Genomic DNA, 26,994 nt, shown 5'->3' with positions numbered 1-26,994 from the left:
TTGAAGTGACTGGTTATTTTATCTTCTAATATCTATTTCCTGATATAGCTCTCTTGACGATCGCCAGTCCGAAGTCATCGTCCTCAGATCAATAATGTTTGTATAATGGAAGTCCGTGGTAACCTGACAAAAGTAGTAAACCTAGGAATACTCCCAGTTCTTCTGCGTCGAAAGAAAAGTCATATACATTTTTAGAACCATTTGCATATCGACTGATTCTTTCATGGCATAGTTAAACGCATTGTTGAAACTGAAGAAATTTTCTCCAACTTCACATGGCGTGAGATCATTTACTTTGGTTTTCATTTCTTCTAGACCTGCGTCAGCTGACACGTCATTTTTAGGATTTGCAGTATATATATATATATATATATATATATATATATATATATATATATATATATAGGCTCCATTTTACTGTAGGTCGACAGCTGTCTGCAAAATTTCTTCTTTTTTCTTGAATTTACTCTATTTTTAATTTTTAGCACCCATTACTTCACTGTCCACATTCCCCAGACACGTATTTCAGTACTTTGAAAATGAACTTCCACCGATCCAGGAACATCCAGAACAATCGCAGTACCTGTTGCACCATCGTCTGCCTCACCTTCATCTGTCAAAACATCAGTATCCAGAGGAACAATAAAGACATCAAATTTTATCGTGCTACACTGAATAAAGTAAACTTCACTCACAAACTTCACTATTAGAACTGAACGTTATTGTGCAGTTGCTTTTATTACAGCTGTGTTATCCCAATGATCTAGAAGTAGATCGTTTGTCATGTTAACAGAATCTTCCGTCGGTTCTTGGTGGAACAACATAATAATTGTAGAACAAAAACAAACTGGTGCTTTTCATTTATTAGATCGTTTGTCTTCACATGCCATGCTAAACAATAATGTAGGTCAATAATGGCAAATTATTTACTTGCAGTATTATTGCAGGAATCTTTTCCTGCACGACGAGAATCGACAGACAGTAAGAAGTATTTGATAAACATAGAGATATTTTTTAAAAAAATGTGCTGCATTTGCGGCAAGTGTGGTCTGATTTTAAAATATAAGAAAAATCCCATGTTCGTGTGTTCGGTAATAAAAAATTACAATTGCTGTCAAAAATGTAGTTTTATAATACAATAAACGAAATTCAACATCAGTTCCCGCATTATTAGCAATAAAATAAAAAACAATAGAGTCTAAAAATAGATCACTGGGAAATAATGAGATAAAGCGCTACCATAAAGTGTTACCTCTTGCCAGGACACTGAGAACTTTTTCTTCAATGGACGGTGGAGGCCGCAGCCGTTGTAAGAGAAAATCCAACCATTTAGGGGGAATAGCGAAAAATCGCCTCTCACTGTAACAGGCAACTCGCTGAGGCGATTGCAAAAGCTTCCACCGGCGACCAGGAAATGATGTGTTAACGGTGTCAACATCTGCTGAGAGCTTGACGAACGGTTGGATGAAATAATGCATCGAAACTCTCTCGCACTTGAGAATTTGATTACATTGACAACAAATTTACAACTCTCCCCCTGTTTGGAATTCCATGTAATTATTGGCGGTTTGTCAGTATGGGCCACGTGCCATCATACAAGGAACCATGAGGAAGATTTGAGTCATTTGCAGTCTCTCTGTGACGTTAGGAAGGAGACATCTGTATACCCGACATCCTGCCTTTCCACCGCCCAATTCAGTCATTCACTCGCTCAATTATTATTCATTCATTTATCCACCGTGTTCCATAGATGTCATCAAGGGAATTCTCCGGGATTTGCAACGAGTCAAATTATAAGTTATTTTAATATCAGACAAAGACATCATAGAAACTTAATCTGTATATGGTATTTGCAATAAATTATCACTATAATTTTGAATAAAATAATTTTAGGTGTTACTCCACACGATTATGAATCACTAAAGTAACTAAATTACCGACATTTCGACCGACTTCGTACTGTCGTCTTCAGTGCGGTTAACTGTTGGATACTGGTGAATGTCTTCCCATATATATTGTCTGTTTTCATTATCTGGTGGCTATCGACGTCACACATCTTGAATGTCATTGGACAATGTGAAGAAAGGTTGCTATGGAAGAGGGTGGCTGTACAATAGGCTATTTTATGGCTCAAATGGCTCTGAGCACTATGGGACTCAACATCTTAGGTCATAAGTCCCCTAGAACTCAGAACTACTTAAACCTAACTAACCTAAGGACATCACACACACCCATGCCCGAGGCAGAATTCGAACCTGCGACCGTAGCAGTCCCGCGGTTCCGGACTGCAGCGCCAGAACCGCACGGCCACCGCGGCCAGCGGCTATTTTATCCTGTGCTACTCTGGTGGCTGACTGGAAGGCAAGATGATCGGTAGGAAGTAGCATATCGGCCGGCTATTCCCTGTGCCACTCTAGTTAGTGATTGGTTGGCGACTCTCGTCGGTGATCTACATCTACATCTACATTGATACTCCACAAGCCACCCAACGGTGTGTGGCGGAGGGCACTTTACGTGCCACTGTCATTACCTCCCTTTCCTGTTCCAGTCGCGTATGGTTCGCGGGAAGAACGACTGTCTGAAAGCCTCCGTGCGCGCTCTAATCTCTCTAATTTTACATTCGTGATCTCCTCGGGAGGTATAAGTAGGGGGAAGCAATATATTCGATACCTCATCCAGAAACGCACCCTCTCGAAACCTGGCGAGCAAGCTACACCGCGATGCAGAGCGCCTCTCTTGCAGAGTCTGCCACTTGAGTTTATTAAACATCTCCGTAACGCTATCACGGTTACCAAATAACCCGGTGACGAAACGCGCCGCTCTTCTTTGGATCTTCTCTATCTCCTCCGTCAACCCGACCTGGTACGGATCCCACACTGATGAGCAATACTCAAGTATAGGTCGAAAGAGTGTTTTGTAAGCCACCTCCTTTGTTGATGGACTACATTTTCTAAGCACTCTCCCAATGAATCTCAACCTGGTACCCGCCTTACCAACAATTAATTTTATATGATCATTCCACTTCAAATCGTTCCGCACGCATACTCCCAGATATTTTACAGACGTAACTGCTACCAGTGTTTGTTCCGCTATCATATAATCATACAATAAAGGATCCTTCTTTCTATGTATTCGCAATACATTACATTTGTCTATGTTAAGGGTCAGTTGCCACTCCCTGCACCAAGTGCCTATCCGTTGCAGATCTTCCTGCATTTCGCTACAATTTTCTAATGCTGCAACTTCTCTGTATACTACAGCATCATCCGCGAAAAGCCGCATGGGACTTCCGACACTATCTACTAAGTCATTTATATATATTGTGAAAAGCTATGGTCCCATAACACTCCCCTGTGGCACGCCAGAGGTTACTTTAACGTCTGTAGACGTCTCTCCATTGATAACAACATGCTGTGTTCTGTTTGCTAAAAACTCTTCAATCCAGCCACACAGCTGGTCTGATATTCCGTAGGCTCTTACTTTGTTTATCAGGCGACAGTGCGGAACTATATCGAACGCCTTCCGGAAGTCAAGAAAAATAGCATCTACCTGGGGGCCTGTATCTAATATTTTCTGGGTCTCATGAACAAATAAGGCGAGTTGGGTCTCACACGATCGCTGTTTCCGGAATCCATGTTGATTCCTACATAGTAGATTCTGGGTTTCCAGAAATGACATGATACGCGAGCAAAAAACATGTTCTAAAATTCTACAAGAGATCGACGTAAGAGATATAGGTCTATAGTTTTGCGCATCTGCTCGACGACTCTTCTTGAAGACTGGGACTATCTGTGCTCTTTTCCAATCATTTGGAACCCTCCGTTCCTCTAGAGACTTGCGGTACACGGCTGTTAGAAGGGGGGCAAGTTCTTTCGCGTACTCTGTGTAGAATCGAATTGGTATCCCATCAGGTCCAGTGGACTTTCCTCTATTGAGTGATTCCAGTTGCTTTTCTATTCCTTGGACACTTATTTCAATGTCAGCCATTTTTTCGTTTGTGCGAGGATTTAGAGAAGGAACGTCAGTGCGGTCTTCCTCTGTGAAACAGCTTTGGAAAAAGTTGTTTAGCATTTCAGCTTTACGCGTGTCATCCTCTATTTCAATGCCATCATCATCCCGTAGTGTCTGGATATGCTGTTTCGAGCCACTTACTGATTTAACGTAAGACCAGAACTTCCTAGGATTTTCTGTCAAGTTGGTACATAGAATTTTACTTTCGAATTCAATGAACGCTTCACGCATAGCCCTCCTTACGCTAACTTTGACATCGTTTAGCTTCTGTTTGTCTGAGAGGTTTTGGCTGCGTTTAAACTTGGAGTGGAGCTCTCTTTGCTTTCGCAGTAGTTTCCTAACTTTGTTGTTGTACCACGGTGGGTTTTTCCCGTCCCTCACAGTTTTACTCGGCACGTACCTGTCTAAAACGCATTTTACGATTGCCTTGAACTTTTTCCATAAACACTCAACATTGTCAGTGTCGGAACAGAAATTTTCGTTTTGATCTGTTAGATAGTCTGAAATCTGCCTTCTATTACTCTTGCTAAACAGATAAATCTTCCTCCCTTTTTTTATATTCCTATTAACTTCCATATTCAGGGATGCTGCAACGGCCTTATGATCACTGATTCCCTGTTCTGTACATACAGAGTCGAAAAGTTCGGGTCTGTTTGTTATCAGTAGGTCCAAGATGCTATCTCCACGAGTCGGTTCTCTGTTTAATTGCTCGAGGTAATTTTCGGATAGTGCACTCAGTATAATGTCACTCGATGCTCTGTCCCTACCACCCGTCCTAAACATCTGAGTGTCCCAGTCTATATCTGGTAAATTGAAATCTCCACCTAAGACTATAACATGCTGAGAAAATTTATGTGAAATGTATTCCAAATTTTCTCTCAGTTGTTCTGCCACTAATGCTGCTGAGTCGGGAGGTCGGTAAAAGGAGCCAATTATTAACCTAGTTCGGTTGTTTAGTGTAACCTCCACCCATAATAATTCACAGGAACTATCCACTTCTACTTCACTACAGGATAAACTACTACTAACAGCGACGAACACTCCACCACCGGTTGCATGCAATCTATCCTTTCTAAACACCGTCTGTACCTTTGTAAAAATTTCGGCAGAATTTATCTCTGGCTTAAGCCAGCTTTCTGTACCTATAACGATTTCAGCTTCGGTGCTTTCTATCAGCGCTTGAAGTTCCGGTACTTTACCAACGCAGCTTCGACAGTTGACAATTACAATACCGATTGCTGCTTGGTCCCCGCATGTCCTGACTTTGCCCCGCACCCGTTGAGGCTGTTGCCCTTTCTGTACTTGCCCAAGGCCATCTAACCTAAAAAACCGCCCAGCCCACGCCACACAACCCCTGCTACCCGTGTAGCCGCTTGTTGCGTGTAGTGGACTCCTGACCTATCCAGCGGAACCCGAAACCCCACCACCCTATGGCGCAAGTCGAGGAATCTGCAGCCCACACGGTCGCAGAACCGTCTCAGCCTCTGATTCAGACCCTCCACTCGGCTCTGTACCAAAGGTCCGCAGTCAGTCCTGTCGACGATGCTGCAGATGGTGAGCTCTGCTTTCATCCCGCTAGCGAGACTGGCAGTCTTCACCAAATCAGATAGCCGCCGGAAGCCAGAGAGGATTTCCTCCGATCCATAGCGACACACATCATTGGTGCCGGCATGAGCGACCACCTGCAGATGGGTGCACCCTGTACCCTTCATGGCATCCGGAAGGAGCCTTTCCACATCTGGAATGACTCCCCCCGGTATGCACACGGAGTGCACATTGGTTTTCTTCCCCTCTCTTGCTGCCATTTCCCTAAGGGGCCCCATTACGCGCCTGACGTTGGAGCTCCCAACTACCAGTAAGCCCACCCTCTGCAACTGCCCCGATCTTGCAGACTGAGGGGCAACCTCTGGAACAGCAAATCGGCAGCTTGTGTCCATGGAGCAGTGTTTTCCGCGCGGAGTGGCCTCGCGGTTAGAGCCCGCCATGTCAGGGATTGCGCGGCAACTCCCGCCGGAGGTTCGAGTCCTCCCTCGGGCATGGGTGTGTGTGTGTTGTTCTTAGCATAAGTTAGTTTCAGTAGTGTGTAGGTCTAGGGACCGATGACCTCAGCAGTTTGGTGCCTTAGTAACCCACACACATTTCAACGTTTTGGAGTAATGTTTTCCTGCAGCGAAGCCTTAAGGCCACACGGAAGTTCTCTGGTGGCTACCGTTTATGCAGCTCAACCCACTTCAAACCATCTGAATCATCTCACAGGAGAAAACCGGGCCATACAGCTTCGTCTATGGCATTGCACAGAAAAGCTTAACCTTCGGTGAATCTCATTCAAACGCCACAATTTCATGAGGATGTCCAGTGACCCATACTCTCATATAGTGGCGATTAACCTTTCCAGGGAAATGGGAGGTTGTTTCATCACTGATTATCAACTTGGAAGAGAAATGTTCATCCTCAAGTGCTTTCTGCATTGTGATACAAGACTGAAGGCGAAGCCCACAATTTTCCGATCTTGTTGCACGCGTTGCAGACCGTAGCGTACGGTTTGAAATGTAAATGCCATCGCGAAATCTTACACACAGTTTGCTGCAGGATTCAGAGTTCGTGGTGGCATGCAGGGACCGTTGGTTTTTTTTTGGACTGCATTGAAAAGTTTCCCTCATCTTCCCGAAGATTGCATGTGGCACCCTTGGTCGACAGGTACTTTTTTGATTACAGAGATAATCAGCCTCCTTAAACTGTCGATACCAATGCACAGTGCCGTGTTTACTTGGCAGTTGTTTCACATAAACCCTTTCGAATGCACGCTGCACTGTTGTAACAGATAAACATATCGCATATTCCAACACACAAAACTCTTTTCTTGCTCCGTCACCATGTTGTCACAGCACTGCTCTCGTTAAGCGAACTGATGGGAACAATGCAAACTCTGTGAGTTAACGATTCTGTAAGAATGTCGTTATAGTTAATCCAATAGAACATAGTTTTTTGCGTGCTGTAACCTTTAACAACAACACTGTACCTCAGAACGTAATAATACATAAGCATCTCTAGAATAGCACTAAAATAGAGTAATACGAAGCTCTTTCATTCATAGCTATTTCACACTGTATTTTAGTTAGTCCTTTGTTAGTCCATCTCTGTTGCTACAGTTCTTTTCTTGCATCATTCATATTTGAACATGTATGTTGTTGTTGTTGTTGTTGTTGTTGTGGTATTCTGTCCAAAGACTGGTTTGATGCAGCTCTCCACGCTACTCTATCCTTTGCAAGCCTCTTCATCTCCGAGTAACTACTGTAACCTACATTCCTCTGAATCTGCTTACTGTATTCAACTCTTGGTCTCTCTGTACGATTTTTAAGCCCCAACGATGCCCTTCAGTACTAAAGCGGTGATCCCTTGATGCTTCAGAATGTGTCCTACCAACAGATTCCTTCATTTAGTCAGTTTGTACCAGAAAGTGTAGCCGGAGAAAAACGCATTGACTCGGTCGTAAACCCGAGAAGATTTCATGATTAGAAAGTTCTCTTCTCCCCAATTGTATTCATTACTTGCTTGGTCTACCCGTCCGACCTTCAAAATTCTTTTGTAGCACCACATTTCAAAAACTTCTATTGTCTTCTTGTCTAAACTGTATGTCGTCCATGTTTCACTTATATACATGGCTAATCTCCATACAAATACTTTCAGAAACGACTTCCTTACACGAAAATCGATACTCGACGTTAACAAATTTCTCTTCTTCAGAAACGCTTTCCTTGCCATTGCCAGTCTACATTTTATATCCTCTCTGCTTCGACCACCATCAGCTATTTTGCTCCCCAAATAGCAAAACTAATCTACTACTTCAAGTGTCTCATTTCCTAATCTAATTCCCTCAGCATCACCTGATTTAATTCGATTACATTCCATTATCCTCGTTTTACTTTTATTGGTGTTCATCTTACATCCTCATGTGGTGGAACCGGTTTATAGTATTTCGTGACTTTAATTACATATAAATGATATTTCAGGTAGATCAAAAAAATATAAAACCAGTTACCTATTGTCAGCGTAACAATTCGTTTGATCTCAAAAATGATTATCCCGGCTGATATTTGTCACTCTGCTAAAGAAATCTTCACTTGACGTTGTGTAGAAATATTGTCTGTAAAGTCGTGTGAGTGACACTAAACCGCATCTCATTTATCAGATTTTACACAACTGTTACTTAAGATGGAAGCACGTTTCTCTAGCAAATGGAACATTTAGTCACAAAATACTACCCGCGCACAACACTGACGTATGTCTCCTATTAAAATGTTTCATGTAAATCGTCCGAAATAATTAGACTTCAGACATCAGCAAATAAGAAATTGATATTACGAACCAGCTGTGAGCACTATTTTTAAACATTCAATTTGAGTTGAATTCTGCCTTTTAAAGTAGATTCGGGACCACCGGTGCACATTTATTTCCATTCATCTATTTCTAACAAGATTTATGTTTGTTAAAATTCTCGATTCCAAACTGCCAAGGAGATATTTTTACTAAGATGGCGGCAGACAGACGATAGTCAATTTGTCTATTGTTATTGTCGATTTATGTCATCAAGGTAATATATTTACATAACTCTTTAAGCCTTTTATCTATATTCTTTAGCATTTAAAATAATTTTCAATGATTAATGCTGACATATTTATTATACCAGCTAGTAGTAAACTCCGCTGTAAGTTACTAGCGCTAACGGCTGCGCTCCTAACTGCGGAGCTGAAAATTAACACTTAAAAACATTAATTAGATTGGATTACAACTGAAATAAATACAAATCCACATATAGACAATAGCAACTCTATTTTTCAAATAATAATTAACAATATATAGTCACAGGTTTTCTCTTTACAGACCTCACACGTCTCACGTCCGAACAGTTCATCGGTTAGCACAGGAGGAACAACTGAACCACAATTATCACAGATAACAAAAAAAATTATAATTGTCGTTGTCCATGTGTGTAGTTCTCTGATAATAATTTTAATTCGCACAGAAATTAAATTATTACAGAATTAATGAAATAATTATCATCATTTTTACACGATGCAGTCTTTTTTTATACGTAGTATAGATAATATTCCTTGAAGTATGTACACTTAGGTCGTTTTAACATCTTGTGGCTAGAACATAGTGTCGTGGATATTACCCTCACTTCAAGATATTGTCCATTCTGTTCATCTGCTCTTTCAGGTCCTTTGCTGTCTCTGACAGTACTACGACGTCATCGGCAAACCTCAAAGTTTTTACACTTCTGGCCATTAAAATCGCTACACCACGAAGATAACGTGCTTCAGACGCGAAATTTAACCGACAGGAAGAAGATGCTGTGATATGCAAATGATTAGCTTTTCAGTAGTAGTAGTAGTAGAGGGGTTTTGTGGGCGCACGACAGCAAGGTCTTCAGCGCCCGTTCAGTATCATAGTGAGACGGGTGTCAAGGAAAAAAAAAAGCTCAGAATATTTACATAAAACGGAACATAAAACACGGGAAACAATCATCGGAAAAGATGTGCTCACCCACACCGAAGCGTGGGATGAAACAGGGCGTCAGCAGTAAAACATGGACAACACAGGAAGAAAACGAGAGAGGGGGCTAAAACAATGTAGCAGATGGAAGTGGCTGGCTGACCGCAAGGAAAAAAAGGGAGGAGTCAGCCACTCTGCAATACACTAAAACCTCCAGCCTAAAAGTTTAGGCCAGAGTCCAGACACATCACAAAACTTAAAAACCCTAGACACACACGTCTCATCATTAGCTAAAACACAGGGCAGATCACCATCAACTTGTGCTTCTGCCCTTGCATCACGGTATAAAATGCAGTCTGTTAAAATGTGGCGGACAGAGATGTGCACGCCACAAGCATCACAAAACGGAGGATCCTCCCGCCGTAATAAATAGCTATGCGTCAGAAGACAGTGCCCGATCCGAAGACGTGTGAGGGCCACCTCTTCCCGCCTGAGCAACCGACAGGAGGAACGCCACGGCCGAGTGGTTGACTTTACCGACCGCAGTTTATTGGCCGTCACCGCCAGCCATTCGTCCTCCCACAACTCCATGCACTTCCTGTGGAGTGCAGCGATGACTGACTGCAAGGGGATAGGACACTGGACCACATCCTGCTCTCTGCAGGCCTCCTTGGCAGCCCGATCAGCCTGTTCATTGCCCCAGATGCCGACATGACCAGGCACCCAGCAGAAGGATACCTCTTTACCCCGCTGTTGGAGCAAGTACAGTTGGCTATGTATCAGCTGGACCATCTCTTCAGTCGGGTACAGGTTCTGCAGCGATTGTAAGGCACTAAGAGAATCGGAGCAGAGAAGAAATCGATCGCCCCGAACACGATGCATCTGCTCCAGTGCCGTCAGGATCGCGTGGAGCTCCGCTGCGAAAACGGTATATTCAGCAGGGAGGCGAATCCGGGTAACATGGTCAGGGAACACCACCGAACAGCCAAGGAAATTCTCCTGTTTGGAGCCATCAGTGTAAACGACAGTGAAACCGTGATGCACATCTAAAATGTTAAAAAAAAAGTGACTGGAATGTAAAATCTGGCGTGCCATCCTTCTTAAAACGAGTCAAATCTAAAATAAGTTTGGGTCTCCGGAGGAGCCAAGGTGGAGATCCGCTCCAACCGCGACGTAAAACACGAAGACCAGCCATAGACATTGCAGCGAGGCAATCCTGTGCGCGAATCCCATAGGGCTGCGTCGCACGTTGCCGGTTATGAAATAACCGTGCCAGAGGAGGCTGAGCAACGGTATGGTATGCAGGTGTGTACGGTGTGGACAAAGTTTTATACGCCTGGCGTACCGTAAGTAGCCGTCGCCGCATATGAAGTGGCGGTTCACCAGCCTCTGCACAGAGGCTTGGTATGGGGCTAGTTCGGAATGCCCCAGTGGCCAACCGCAGCCCTTCATGGTGGACAACGTCCAAAATCTTTAAGTACGAAGGCCTCGCAGACCCATACACCGTGCACCCATAATCGAGCCGAGATCGCACAAACGCCCTGTAAAACTGGAGCAGACAAGTCCTGTCAGCTCCCCATCTACTGTGGCTAAGACATTTTAAAATGCTTAAAGCATGAAGCGACCGCCGTTTCAGGTCTTTAAGATGAGGTAACCACGTGAGCCTCGAGTCAAAAATGAGCCCCAGAAATCTCACCGTGTCTTTAAAAGAAAGAATAGTGTCCCTCAAGCGCAACTCAGGAAAGGTGAAAATCGAACGAGAACGGCTAAAAAGAACACATACAGACTTCTCGGTGGAAAACTTAAATCCACTCTTCAGCGCCCAGTCATCCAAACGCCTAATCGTAAGTTGCAACTGACGAGTTGTCGTTGCAAGGCTTGAAGAAGAGCAGAACAAAGAGAAATCATCCACAAACAAAGAACACTGGACAGGACTTTTCACCATGGACGTAATGCGATTAATAGCGATGGCAAACAGAGTCACACTTAAAACGCTACCCTGAGGGACACCGTTCTCCTGCTCAAAGCGATCAGACAGGACGTCACCAATTCGGTATCTAAAATATCGTGGCGAGAGGAAAGACTGAATAAAAAGAGGAAGACAACCACGAAAACCCCATTCGTGAAGCTGCTCCAGGATGAGACGCCGCCAAGTGGTATCGTAGGCCTTCTCGATGTCGAAAAATACACCTATAAGGTGATGACGGCGTAGGAAAGCTTGTTGGATAGCCGCCTCCAGGAGGGCAAGATTATCGAAGGTGGAACGAAACCTCCTGAAACCACACTGATAGCGACTAAGTAGTTGCCGGGATTCTAACATCCAGACAAGGCGGCGGTTGACCATCCGCTCCAAGGTCTTCCCTATGCAACTAGTGAGGGCAATACTACGGTAGCTACTTGGGCTCGAGCGGTCTTTCCCAGGTTTTAAAAAAGGGATTAAAACTGCCTCACGCCACGCGTCAGGAAAGTGACCCGACGCCCAAATGGCATTAAAAAGTGCGAGGAGGATTTCTTTGTTGCGCATTGTGAGGTGCCATAGCATACTGTAATGGATCCTGTCGTGACCAGGGTAAGTGTCACGAGCTCCAGACAATGCAGAATCCAGCTCCCACATATAAAAAGGGCAGTTGTAAACTTCATGAGAGGTGGGCTGGAAGTTCAGACTACACCTCTCAGCAACCGCTCTATGGCGCTGGAAACCTGGATCCTGACTGGTTGTTGCAGTAACTGTCGCAAAATATGCTGCCATAGTCTGGGCAATGTCTCGCGGATCTGTGTGGAGAGTGCCGTTATTCATTACAGCAGCTATGGGGCACCTCCCTCCTCTGCCAGAAATTCTCCTAATGGTCTCCCACACAATGGAACTTTTGGTGGAACGATTAATGGTGTTCAGGAACTTTTGCCACGACCTCTTCTTGCTCTCACGAATAATGCGGCGACATCTCGCCCTCGCCACCCGAAAGGCTGCAAGATTCTCAGCAGTCGGCCGACACTTGAACCGCCGCAGAGCCGCACGCCTGGTCCTGATTGCAGAGCGGCATTCGTCACTCCACCAAGGCACAGGTGGCCTTTTCCGGTGGCCTGTGGACTGTGGAATGGATGCCGCAGCGGCATGGTGGACCGTTTTGGTAATATGATCCACCCACACCTCAACATTCGCACAGTGTTCGAATTGGGCCAACTGGCTATAAAGTGTCCAGTCAGCTCCACTGAGTACCCATCGTGGTGGTCTCCTTTCGGGGCCCACGCCATCTGGCAGGTGAATCCAGATTGGGAAATGATCACTGCCGTGCAAGTCAGCGACCACTTCCCAGTGAGCACTAGTGGCAAGAGCTGGAGAGCAAAGCGAGAGATCAGTGGCAGAGAACGACCCAGGCGCCGTGCAGAAATGAGTACTCTGTCCTCCATTGAGCAAGTAGGCACAGGATGACAGGAGAAGCCTCTCAATTGCTCTACCCCTGGGACAGGTAATTGCAGAGCCCCAAAGCACATTGTGGGCATTAAAATCACCACAAATAATGAATGGCTGGGGGAGCTGTGTAAGAAGGTCGGTGAGGGCCGCTTCATCAAGAGCATCATGTGGGGGCAAGTAAAGTGAACATACAGTCAATGGATGACGCACGTGCACGGACACAGCGACGGCCTGTAGAGTCGTCGTAAGTGAGAGAGGCGAGGAATGGTAGTCCGTCCTGACGAAAATACCTACGCCTCCTCTAGCTCTCTCTCCACGCAGGTCGTCCTTTTTGTGGAGTGTATAGCCTCGTATCTCAGGGGAGTATGATGGATGGAAATACGTCTCCTGGAGACAGAGACACAGTGGTCTACCCTGAGAAAGTAGACGAAGTTCCTCCACATGCGTCCTGAACCCTTGCAAGTTCCACTGGAGTATGGGAGCCATCTATGTTGGGGGTAGCACCTTCATCCTGTCTCTCCGACGGGGTGGGGAGACCGCAGCAGGTGGAGGGGCAGGCGTGGGACGAGATGATTGCCCCACACATACATCGTACTCCATCAACTCTGGGGAAGAGTCAGATGAAGCCTCGCGTAAAACAACATCCGCATGGTCAGATGGTTTACCACGGGATTTGACCCGCTGTTGCTGCTGCACAGTAGCTTTCTGTGGCTTGGTGGACTTTGGGGGAGTGGATGTGGGAGTGGTAAGTGGCGCACTGGGCTTGGGGACAACCTCAGCTGTTGGAGGCGCGAGGGGCTGGACCAAGTCCGCCACTGCACTTTTGTCTGCCGTTCGAGTAGGGGCTACTGGCTCTGGAACACTGGCTGCGTTGCAAGTGCACTGACAGCTACAGGTGTTAGTGCCAACACTCACCACCTCAGTCTGCGTTGAGGCATCGACTTTTGGAGTAGGCTTCTGTACCAGGGATGCAAAAGATGTAGCAAATGTGGGAGGTTGCATCGACTTATAAATCTTCTTGGCCTCACCATAGGGGATACGCTTGGTTGTTTTTATTTCCTGGACCTTGCGTTCCTCTAAAAATATGCGGGAGTCCCTACTCCAAACAGGGTGGTTCCCAGAGCAATTAAGACATTTAGCCGGAGACGAGCAACCAACTCCTTCACGAGCAGCCTGACCACAGTTTCCACAAGTCGCATCGCCTTTACAGCCTAAGGTGGTATGCCCAAAACGCTGGCATTTGAAACAGCGCATTGGGGCCGGGAAATAAGGCCTCACACTAAGGCGAAGGAAGCCAGCTTTAACATGTTCAAGAAGTGTTGTGCTACTGAAGGTCAGAATAAAGGAGTCAGATTTGACAAGAGTGCCATCAACCCTCTTCATGATGTGTTGGACATCAACGATACCTTCCGGAGCCCACTCACATTGCAGTTCTTCCTTGGGAATATCAGCTAGATCCCGGCATGTCACAACACCTTTGCTATAGTTCAAGGTGCTGTGCAGTTCGGTGTCTATGGCATACTCTCCAAGGCATTTAGCAGATTGGAGGTTAGTTGCTTGCTGGGAAGTGGAAGTTTCCACTAGCAAGGTCCCATTACGTAAGCGCTTCACCGATTTTAAGGAGCCACAGATTCCCTCCAATCCCTTTTGTATATAGAAGGGCGAAACCTTCTCGAAACTACCCTCCTTCCGTTTCACAATGAGAAACACATTCGGATTACCAGAATGCATTCTGTTACCTAAGACAGGACTTTTCAAAGAAGCGCCGGAGTCAGGGGGACTGACTGCACGGGCCCTCTTAAGAGACTGGGTGTTAGAACCTTCCAGCGGCCCACCCTTTCCGCTGCGAGGAAGAAAAGAGAATTTCGAAGGATCCATCTCGGTCCCACGAGCAGCTAGGGAACTAGAAGTCCACATAGACAGAGCCCCGAGTGCCTAGGTAAGCCTTATACAACTGAGGTGCGGCAGGTTCCCCAGAGGTTGCCCGCTATCGACTGTTCCACCTCAACAGCCATGCATCTCATCAGCGTGCAGCACACCTTGAGATTGAGGGGTTTTTTATAGAGGTTTATTCCATCCTCGCGATCCGGGCGGTCAAGCCAAGATCCCCATTCCCTGAGACACACAACATTCCACCGCCGCGCCGCACGGTGGTCGTTGAAGTATGCTTAGAGGTTCCGGTGACAGGGGACTAGCGGCGCTTACCAGTCCCCAGCTCAGGAACCCCGGGGTCGCCAAGCCCGTACCCAGCAAACGAATGCTGAGCCCCTGGGGGCTAGCTTTTCAGAGCATTCACACAAGGTTGGCGCCGGTGGTGACACTTACAACGTGCTGGCATGAGGAAAGTTTCCTACCGATTTCTCATACACAAACAGCAGTTGACCGGCGTTGCCTGGTGAAACGTTGTTGCGATGCCTCGTGTAAGGAGGAGAAATACGTACCATCACGTTTCCGACTTTGATAAAGGTCGGATTGTAGCCTATCACGATTGCGGTTTATCGTATCGCGACATTGCTGCTCGCGTTGATCGAGATCCAATGACTGTTAGCAGAGCATGGAATCGGTGGGTTCAGGAGGGTAATACGGAACGCCGTGCTAGATCCCAACGGCCTCGTATCACTAGCAGTCGAGATGACAGGTATCTTATCCGCATGGCTGTAACAGGTCGTGCACCCACGTCTCGATCCCTGAGTCAACAGATGGGGACGTTTGCAAGGCAACAAACATGTGCACGAACAGTTCGACGACGTTTGCAGCAGCATGGACTATCAGCTCGGAGACCATGGCTGCGGTTACCCTTGACGCTGCATCACAGACAGGAGCGCCTGCGACGGTGCACTCAACGACGAACCTGGGTGCACGAATGGCAAAACGTAATTTTTTCGGGTGAATCCAGGTTCTCTTTACAGCATAATGATGGTCGCATGCGTGTTTGGCTGCATCGCGGTGAACGCACATTGGAAGTGTGTTTTCTTAATCGCCATACTGGCGTATCGCCCGGTGTGATGGTATGGGGTGCCATTGGTTACACGTCCCGGTCACCTCTTGTTCGCATTGATGGCACTTTGAACAGTGGACGTTACATTTCAGATGTGTTACGACCCGTGACACTACCCTTCCTTCGATCCCTGCGAAACCCTACATTTCAGCAAGATAATGCAAGACCGCATGTTGCAGGTCCCGGACGGGCGTTTCTGGATACAGAAAATGTTCGACTGCTGCCCTGGCCAGCACATTCTCCAGATCTCTCACCAATTGAAAACGTCTGGTCAATGGTGGCCGAGCAACTGGCTCGTCACATTACGCCAGTCACTACTCTTGACGAACTGTGGTATCGTGTTGAAGCTGCATGGGCAGCTGTACCTGTACACGCCATCCAAGCTCTGTTTGACTCAATGCCCAGTCGTATCAAGGCCGTTATTACGGCCAGAGGTTGTTGTTCTGGTTACTTATTTTTCATTATCTATGCACCCAAATTGCGTGAAAACGTAATCACATATCAGTTGTAGTATAATATATTTGTCCAATGAATACCCGTTTATCATCTGCATTTCTTCTTGGTGTAGCAATTTTCATGGCCCATTGTGTATTTCTTCTCGCTGGACTTCAATTCCTAATTCAAATTTTTCTTTCGTTTCCTTTACTTCTCGCTCATTATACAGGCCGAATAACATCGGGGATAGCCTACAGCCCTGTGGCACTCCCTTCTCAACCACTGCTTTCCTTTCGTGCTCCTCGACTCTTATAACTGCCATCTGGTTTGTGTACAAACTGAAAGATACAGAACTGTGAAAACGAATGAATCATCTAAGGTAGCCCTGTACTTAGGAAAATCGCGCGACGCTGCACGCAGGCTCTGCGCCGGTGCTGCTGCGGACGTTCCCCGCGGCGACGGTGCGGCCGGGCGCCGCGTGGAGCGCAGCCTGCGAGGCGGCGGGCTCGCCGCGGCCGCAGATCGCGTGGTCTCTGGACGGCGCGCCGCTGCCGGCGCGGCTGCGCGCGCAGCTGGTGGAGACGGCGGGCGCGGCGGGGGCCGGCTCGCTGCTGTCCGAGGTGCGCGCGGCGCGCGTCGGCCCCGAGGACGCGGGCGTCTTCCGCTGCCGCGCCACCAACGCGGCCGGCGCCGTCGCGCACGAGGCGGCGCTGCGCCTGCTCGGCCCGCCGCACGTCAAGCCGATGCAGGACCGGCGCGTGCCCGCCGGCCGCGACGCGCTCTTCACCTGCCGCGTCGCCGGCTTCCCCATCAGCCACATCCAGTGGCACCGCAACGGTGCGTAGCTAGTCGCTAACTAACTGCCAACTACCGCTCTGCCAGTAGTACGCCTGGTTTAGAAGGAGAAACTGAGTTGTGAAACTCGTTTCTCGAAACCACCACTGCGAAACTAGTTTCGTAAATGGGCGTCTACATGGCGATGTCGGAATACATTCCTGTTTCGACGTTTTGTGATGTGGCGCATGAGATGACTGGCAGTTGTGTAGGCATAAACTATGATCCCCAAACATTATGAAACGATTACGAGTGAATCATGCCACTCCCTGCTATGGCATAGCTTATTTCATGACTGGGCACGGCTCGTATCTAGCATACCTACAGTGCTTCCCAGAAGGGAACCTCCACATCGCACACCCTTCAGTTTTAGCTATAAGTTGGCACGGTGGATAGGCCTTGAAAAACTTTACAGAGATCAATAGAGAAAACAGGAAGAAGTTGTGTGGAACTATGAAAAAAATAAACAAAATATACAAACTGAGTAGTCCATGCGCAAGATAGGCAACATCAAGGATAGTGTGAGCTCAGGAGCGCCGTGGTCCCGTGGTTAGCGTGAGCAACTGCGAAACGAGAGGTCCTTGGTTCTAGTCTTCCCTCGAGTGAAAAGTTTACTTCCTTTATTTTCGCAGAGTTATGATCTGTCCGTCCGTTCATTGTCTTCCCTGTTCACTGTAATAAGTTTACTGTCTGTCTTTTGCGACCGCACCTCAAAACCGTGCGATTAGTAGACGAAAGGACGTGCCTCTCCAATGGGAACCGAAAACATTTGATCGCAAGGTCATTGGTCAACCGATTCCCCACAGGAAAACACGTCTGATATATTCTATACGACACTGGTGACGGCATGTGCGTCACATGACAGGAATATGTTGTCGAGCCACCTAACTTGCACACTTGGCGAATGGGTAAAAAGATTCTTCTACCTTGCCCGATTTAGGTTTCCGTGCGCTGTAATCGACTGACGTCGTGTGTTTCGATGTTTGTTTAGGTCTAGCGTCCCCTTACTACGGCGCAGTTACCTCGCATCGGACGGACGGACGGCGCTCCGGAGCTCAGACTATCCTTGATGTTGCCTATCTTGCGCATGGACTACTCAGTTTGTATATTTTGCTTATTTTTTTCATAGTTCCACTCAACTTCTTCCTGTTTTCTAGATTGATCTGTGTTCAGTTTTTCAAGGCCTATCCACTGTGCCAACTTATAACTAAATCTGAGGGGGGTGCGATGGGGAGGTTCCCTAGTCAGTGTCTGCAGACAGCAAATCCCAAAGCGGTGAACATTGATTACCTGAACGCACCGTGTTGTACTGTGAGTGGTAGTCAAACGCACGGTGAAACATAACAGGAATCACAACAGAAACGCTACAAGATACACTCGGGGCCCACACAAAAGGGGAAAACTAAATGAACCAACAGACCTCATTTCCAAGACGGAACACACAATCTAACAACAAATGAGACCTAAGAGTCATCTTAGCAGGCTCAAACAGACGACTGGGTTACTCAAGATGAGGACTCCAGCACTGCAGACTCCTGCAACACCGACACAGAGGACATAACACGCGAAGAAGAACATGTAGACACCCAAATACAGAACATTAAACACAGATCAAACCAGAGAGACATATGTTATCATGTATACTATAACCACATAGATGTTTTAAAACATAGTGTAAATTTGAATAAGATGTTCAAATGTGTGTGAAATCTTATGGGATTTAACTGCTAAGGTCATCAGTCCCTAAGATTACACACTACTTGACCTAAACTATCCTAAGGGCAGACACACACAACTACGCTCGAGAGAGGACTCGAACCGCCGCCGGTACCAGCCGTACAGTCCATGACTGCAGTGCCTTAGACCCCTCGGCTAATCCCGCGCGACTTGGAATAAGACTAAACACACGAAGAAACATACGAAGAGACACAGAACATAGCACACCCAACAAAGATCAATAATTATTCAAATTATTACATAGTCTACAGAAACAATGTAGAATGTATAAACTAGGGTGGCCAGTTTTTGTACCAGGCGCCACAGTAAACCTGTAGAACATTACCTAGAATTACGTAGGCAATCGTATCAACATCGTCCACCCCCGGTAGCTGAGTCGTCAGCGCGACAGGATGTCAATCCTAAGGGCCCGGGTTCGATTCGCATCTGGCTTGGAGATTTTCTCCGCTCAGGGACTGGGTGTTGTGTTGTCTTCATCATCATCATTTTATCCCCATCGACACGCAAGTTGCCGAGGTGGCGTCGACTCGAAAGACTTGCACCAGGCGAAAGGTCTACCCGACGGGAGGCCCTAGCCACACGACATTTACATTTTCATATCAACATAAATTAGTGAGTAACCTTGGGATGCACTGCACAGGGATGTCGAGCTGGTGGTCGCATTCCGAGACCTTCTCCCTGAGCAGCATATGTGAAGGGACCTCTACCACTCAATCTATCCTACCCTCTTTTCTCATTTCCCTTTTATAATTTCTTGTTTCCAGTAAGATGTATAATAGTTGTATAAGTTTAGTGCAACTGCTATTTACACAAAGAAAGTGGACACGGGACCTCCACGAGAGCCTATCTCCTTGTGGTGCTGCATGGGCAGTGAGAGCCTGCAGCGTCAGCTTCCTAGCGTGAGAGCTGCAGGGTGAAGACCGTTGGTCCCAGGTAAGTCAACTGACTGGAGCACTACAGACCACACAAAACTTTAAAATAGGAAAAAGAAAGAAAATCTCTTCACAAAATGTAAATCAATTTATTAATCAGTGTTAGCAACTCAGGCTGCATACACAAGGAACAACCAAGGAAACCATCGCTCAGTTTATCAAAATGCTACTCAATACCTAATGAACCATAATACACCTTTCAATAACTTGCTCCTCTGGATTCATCCACCTTTACACTAAGGGGCGACGGATTAATATACAAAAATTAGCAACACCTTAATACTTAGTATAACGAATCGATCAATCAATTCTCCGAGTTTATCCAAGCCTACAATATAGGTGGCATGAATTAAAACACCACAGTTAGCAGTACACAGTAAAAGGTGACTATGAAAATACCCAATAAAGCATCTTACCCCAGAACCTAATCCTAAAATGTACCCAGCCAAAGCCATCACAGCCGGCCGCGGTGGTCTCGCGGTTCTAGGCGCTCAGTCCGGAGCCGCGCGACTGCTACGGTCGCAGGTTCGAATCCTGCCTCGGGCATGGCTGTGTGTGATGTCCTTAGGTTAGTTAGGTTTAAGTAGTTCTGAGTTCTAGGTGACTGATGACCACAGATGTTAAGTCCCATAGTGCTCAGAGCCATTTGAGCCAAAGCCGTCACATTACTTAATACTCTGAGGGGCAATCAGAAGAAAACTGAACACTCTCCTAAACAGGAACATGGATTGCTCCATTCAGAAGCAATCGCCACATGCATAAAGACAGTTTGCTGGTAAATCTTGTAGCACAATAACACGCAACCCCACATTTCCAACAGGACATAGCTACACTTCAGAAATTTGCTTCGGTAACGCTGCAACATCTTCCATACTGCCTGGATCTTTCACTGTGTGTGATTTTCACATCTTTGGCAAACTGAAGAGAGAAATGCATGGACATCGGTTTAAGTCGGTCGAAGAAGTCCAAGAATGTGGGCTCTTCAGCCAAAAGTGTTCTATGAAACAGTAATTGATTGTCTCGTCTCCCAATGGGATAAATGTTTTATCACGTGTGGTGATCACTTTTGAATGGAACCACTCTATTATCCTGTCGCGGCGAGTGTTCGGTTTCCATTTCACTGCCCCTTACAGGCAGGCGAAAATACCAACCATATGTAGAGTCTGCTGGGCTCTGTAGATAAGGACAGTAAAACCAGAGAGATAAAAATTCTCACTAAATGCTATTCAACCAAATACAACCCTTCCAACTGAATATGCAAGGCCCAATAGTGGCCTCGTTGTGTTTCACAAACGTAATAAGTTGGTGTCTTAAGTAGCCTCCTCTGACACAGCTGCTGTCCGCACTACAATAAAGTACTGGTCGTACTAGATACTCGCTGCCCTGACAAAAACACCTCACAGCAACACAACTCTGGACACCGTGCTGCACTGATTTCACTTGATCCACGAAGCAAAGCACAGACTTCCACTGTGGCTAGAATGATGCCCCACATTGTCAGCAAGCCATCGAAATCCTCAACCGTCAGCCAACCAGGCTACCTCGCTGATCTGTCTGAGCCTCCTGCTTCGCCCATCCAGCCAGCTACTGTCATACTCCAAGTTCCCAGTAGTCTCCTTCCCTGCTGACTGCTCAAAACTCCCCTGCTGCAACGAAGCACTCTGTAACCAATTGCGAGAGTGGCCGCCCTGTCTTCCATCTACACAGAGCAATTCTGCCACGTGCAACTCTCTGGGATAGCCACACAGGTAGACAAACAAGCTCTCAGCCAGTGCACCATGTGTGGCCTCAGCACCACGGCAACCTGTTCGCTGCTGTCCACTCACCCCAGGCACTGGCTGTAAAAGAAGTTGTTTCTGCTACACTTCCTGTCGTCAAGACTGCCCTCCCCTGGGCCACACGGCTACACCTCACACAGATGTGGTACTGCAACCGCAAAACTGGCAGATACGCATGCCCTCAGCACTGGCAGTAACACAAGAGTCGTGTTGGCGCACCTTACTAGGTGGGGTGGGAGTCCTCTGTGCCATGAACTGCTAATTCACAGCCGGCCGGGATGGCCGAGCGGTTCTAGGCGCTAAAGTCTGGAACCATGCGACCGCTACGGTCGCAGGTTCGAATCCTGCCTCGGCCATGGATGTTTGTGATGTCCTTAGGTTAGTTGGGTTTAAGTAGTTCTAAGTTCTAGGGGACTGATGACCTCAGAAGTTAAGTTCCATAGTTCTCAGAGCCATTTGGACCATTTTTTGCTAATTCACAGCCAATGAGAATCAAAACATTTTTATCTCTAAAAGTTGTGGCAGTTCCATTGGTAGTGGTATACTCCGGTCTTCTCTGCCTGAAATCTCCAGAAAAAAAGAACACTCGTGTTTGCATTCGAAACTGGATAAAGAAAAGATGTCATCTCTGTGCTCAGCTGCTAAATTTTGGTAGATAACTCCAGGATATACTTCAACCACCTAAGAACGACATCAGAATAAGTTAAGAATGTTAACAGAGTCCAACATGTTATAAGGAAAGAAGTTACACTGATCCTTGAAACATAATCGTCAGAACTGGAACTAACAAACTAATAACCGGTTTTTGGCAAGTTGAGATTTTTATTTCTCGCCTCTGTTGTACCTACAGTACATCCCAAAGTGCACAATTGTCAAAAGTGTCCCAGATGTTTGGGTTCCGTTTATTCGCGGACATTTCTTACATCTGACTTTGGCATGAATCTTTACTCTTTCTACATATTAAATTTTCTTTTTCCACCTAGCCAAGAGTGCAGATAATTGCATCCACTTTTCCTTTGCTGATTGACAGATGCAGCGCCGACTGCCGAGTCTCAATGCGTCTGTCCTCGCGAATGACACCAGCTCGCTGCAACATGTCAGGTGTGACAGCCATGTACGGTTTCCCTGACCGCTGCAAATCGTGGAGCTCCGCCGAACCGCCTTCCGATGACCTCACCCTCCGTGCCCAGCGACTAACTGTACTTCTGTCGGCAGCAGATGCTGCATAGACTTTGCACAAGCGTTTGTGAATATGCCCCACAGTTTCTTTCTCTGCTTGTAACGTACATCACTTACAGACGCCATTTTGAAAGCGTCCTGCAGCTACGCTATCTGTCGGAAGTTCGGAAACTTGGCGCGCTCTCTCAGGAGACTTCAAATTGTACATACGTGACGTTTAGCATTCGTAGCGTTGTTTTCGGCTGAGAAAAAAATTGCGGTACGTTACTTTCTGGGCAACCCTCGCACAGTAAAAATAAAATATGCTTAAAGGCAAAAGTTCAGGCAGTTAAACAATTAAAAAATAAATGGGAGCGCCACTGCCGGTCCCAAGCCCGGAGCCTCATCTCGCAAATGATGAGGAAGGAGGAGGGGGAGGAGTAACACCTCGTAAAAAAAAAAACCTGGGTCCATCTGGCTCCGGATGGTAGCACCCTGTGAGGGCCCCTGCATAGGGTTACATGCGAAGCCCCAAAATCCAGACACGTCTGCGTGGCAGCCACCGGTACTCTGGTCAGCGTCTGTTGGCTCTGCGAGCTCGGCTGTAAGTTAATCTTCTGGAACTCAAAACTCCAGTCGAAATTATGTGAGATCCTTCGTGATTTCACCACCAATACCTCAACACAAACCAATAATCATGACAGAACAACGGGAAAGAATCCACTACCCTGGGCCCCAGTCAGTAAGACTGGGTAATAGACCTGATCATCGGATTCCAGGGGATCAGGCATGTCATGAAGAGAAGAACCGGAGCCTCTCAAAAACCCTCAAGATGAAGAAAGTATTTTACATGGGAACACTCAACACCAACACACTACTGAGGTCAGGTAAACTGAAACAATTAACAAACGCCGTGGATAAATACAACATCAAAGTTATGGCAATACAGGAAACATGATTTGCAAATGAGAACCACTTTGATTCTGAAAATTACAGGATATATAAGGGGAAACCAGCCATAACCATCCCAGGAAGGAATCTCAAACTCTTCGGAACTGGTTTTGTAGTACATAAATCGATACTGGACTCCGTAATAGATTTCACCTCAAAATCAGAAAAAATGTCGACACTCACGATAAGATCTGGAAACAAAGCCTATACATTAATCAATGGACATGCCCCCACAAACAATTATAACAAGAAGAACCCAGAGATGATTGAGGAATTCTGGGAAGATCTGGAAGAAACTGCCAGCAAAATCCCCAAGAATCACATAAAAGTGTTACTAGGAGACTTCAGTGCCCAGTTAGGCAAGGAAAGAAAATTCCGAGACACGACAGGGAAACACACGGCCCACATGAGAACAAACAAAAATGGAGAGAACTTGATAAACTTCTGCAGAAATTTTGATCTGAAAATCATGTCAACGCAATTCCAGAAACCACACAGAAAACTTGTAACTTGGAAATCCCCCAACCATGCTCTAGGAGAATTTCAGATAGACCACGTAGCAATATCCACAAAAAACACCAGAGAAATAATGAACGTAAGAACTTGATAAACTTCTGCAGAAATTTTGATCTGAAAATCATGTCAACGCAATTCCAGAAACCACACAGAAAACTTGTAACTTGGAAATCCCCCAACCATGCTCTAGGAGAATTTCAGATAGACCACGTAGCAATATCCACAAAAAACACCAGAGAAATAATGAACATAAGAACAAGGAAAGGAGTTTTTGAATCTGATCATCACCTTCTCCAAATTAAAGTAAAATTTATACCCAATAGACAAATCAAGAGAACCAACAGATCTTTCAGAACAGATCCAGAGTACCTACAAATTAACAAGAAAGAAATAATAGAAGAAATTACGAAAATCAACAGCAACAACTGGACAGAACTGTCAGAAAAAATTAAAGAACTGATAAAATTGGGGCAGCCACCGAGAAAAAGGAAACACCGATGGTGGAACATGACATGCGAAAGGGCCATAGAAGACAGAATACAAGCCTGGAAAAAATTTAACAGCCATAAAACACAAGAAAAATGGGAAGACTTCAACAGGATACAGAAGAACACTTCAAAAATAATCCGAAGAGAAAAAAGAGGTTACGAAAACAGCAGGTTGAAGGAGATAGAAGAAGACTTCACCAGAAACAACGCACGAAATTTTTACAGAGTATTCCGAGAAAATATGACAGGATATCAGCCACCAAGCTTATGCTTCAAAAGACAAGATGGAACACTGGAGACAAATCCGAAGAAAAACTGTGAAATATTAGCCAGATACTTTGACACGTTACTGAACTGTGATAAACCAAAACAGAGATTACAGTTTACAAAACCAGAACCCAACCGGGACTCCGAACCCCCAACATATGAAGAAATCGTGAAAATAATAAAATCCTTGAAAAATAATAGAGCACCAGGAGAAGATGGACTGATTGCAGAAATCTGGAAACTAGACCATGAAAACATTACACCCAAAATTCATAGTATAATCAAAAACATCTGGGAAACAGAAAAGATACCAGAAGAATGGAAGTCAGCCCTAATACACCCCCTCCATAAGAAAGGAGACAAAACAGATCCTAATAACTATAGAGGAATTTCGTTACTGCCGGTGACATACAAAATTCTATCAAAAGCTCTGTTAAATCGCCTAGATCAGATAGATCCACAGATCGGAGAATACCAAGGAGGGTTCAGGAAGTGAAGATCAAGCAGTGAGCAGATCTGGTGTCTGAGAACATTATTAACAACGAGAAAGTCCAGAAACACCACAGTAACATTTATTGATTTCAAGAAGGCTTACGATTCCATAGACAGAGAAACACTTTTTAATACACTAGAAGAAATGAAGGTAGACAATAAGACCAGAAAACTAATTCAGGAAACATTAACAAATACAAAGTCAAAAGTAAAGTTCATGGGCGAGATCTCAGAATCTTTCGAAATCAATACAGGAGTGAGACAGGGAGATGGCCTGTCACCCATTTTATTTAACGCTGTTTTAGAGAAAATAATCAGGACGTGGGACAAAGGAGTTAATGGGGTAAATATGGGGAGAGAGAAAAATAGAACCGTCAACATAAAATGTCTGGCCTTTGCCGATGATATAGCCATCATTACAAATGACAGAAAAGAAGCCAGAGAAGCCCTAGAGATATTGCACGAAATCGCAGCCAGAACAGGACTACAAATATCATATGGAAAAACCCAGTACGTGGACACAAAATCTACAGACAGAAGCCCATTGATAACAAAGTACGGAAAGATAACACAAGTAGAAAGTTTCAAATACCTGGGAGAGATTATACAGAAAACAGGACTGAATTCAACAGCCAATGAAGAAAGGGTTACAAAACTACAAAAAGCATACAGACTTACATGGAACCATTACAATAAAAGAAATATTTCTGTCAATGCCAAATTAAGACATTACAAAACAGTAGTCTTACCTGAAGCCTTGTATTCCTCAGAAACAACAGTAATCAGAGAAAGAACTAAAATCAAGGAAATGGAAAAGCAAGAGAGGAAAATTCTGAGAAAGATCTATGGGCCAGTTCAGAGACGGGGGATCTGGATAAAGAGACCAACAAAGGAATTGTACAAACAGGCAGAGACAATTACAGACAATATCAGAAAAAGAAGGGCAAAATTCTATGGGCACATTCATAGGATGAATGAAAATAGGCTGACCAAGAAGATTTTTAACATAGTGGTGACGAATAAGATGAAAACTAACTGGGTAAAGGAAACCAGGGAAGACCTCAAAAATCTAAACATCTCCACAGAAGAAATATCAAACAGAGGAAAATGCAGAGAAAAAATCAACAAACAGAAATTCGAAGATACACCAAAAGAGAAGAAACCAGGAAAGAAGTGGACAGAAGAGAGGAAGAAGAAACACAGTGAATTTATGAAAGGTTTTTGGGAAGAGAAAAGAAAGAGACAGAAAAAAGTGCCATGAATTTGAAATGTACCAATTTATGTACCATATTGTCATTGTGAATATTGATTGTGTTTTAACGCTCTCCTTAATGGGGAATTAACGATAGTAATAATAATAATAAATGGAAGCGGTATGCTATGTCACTAGCTTACAAGGGGACGGAACGAACTTCCCCTCACCGATTTGTTTCGTATCGACAGGGTGTATAAGGCGCAACTAGGACTTAAACATGTGTAAACAGCGAGA

General features: G+C 45.5%; 1 protein-coding gene across 1 annotated transcript in view; it reads left to right on the top strand.

Moving 5' to 3' along the window:
• The first annotated feature begins 1,022 nt into the window (after positions 1-1,022).
• LOC124613276 (Down syndrome cell adhesion molecule-like protein Dscam2) overlaps positions 1,023-26,994 on the top strand; it is a 190,338-nt gene continuing 164,366 nt past the window's right edge. The window contains exons 1-2 of the mRNA XM_047141970.1: positions 1,023-1,091; positions 16,748-17,189. Coding sequence (XP_046997926.1) covers positions 1,023-1,091; positions 16,748-17,189 — 511 coding nt within the window. The remainder of the gene's footprint in view (positions 1,092-16,747; positions 17,190-26,994) is intronic.

The sequence above is a fragment of the Schistocerca americana genome, chromosome 4 (genome assembly GCF_021461395.2).
Source record: "Schistocerca americana isolate TAMUIC-IGC-003095 chromosome 4, iqSchAmer2.1, whole genome shotgun sequence".
Classification (NCBI taxonomy): domain Eukaryota; kingdom Metazoa; phylum Arthropoda; class Insecta; order Orthoptera; family Acrididae; genus Schistocerca; species Schistocerca americana.
This window is presented reverse-complemented; position numbering and strand designations above follow the sequence as displayed.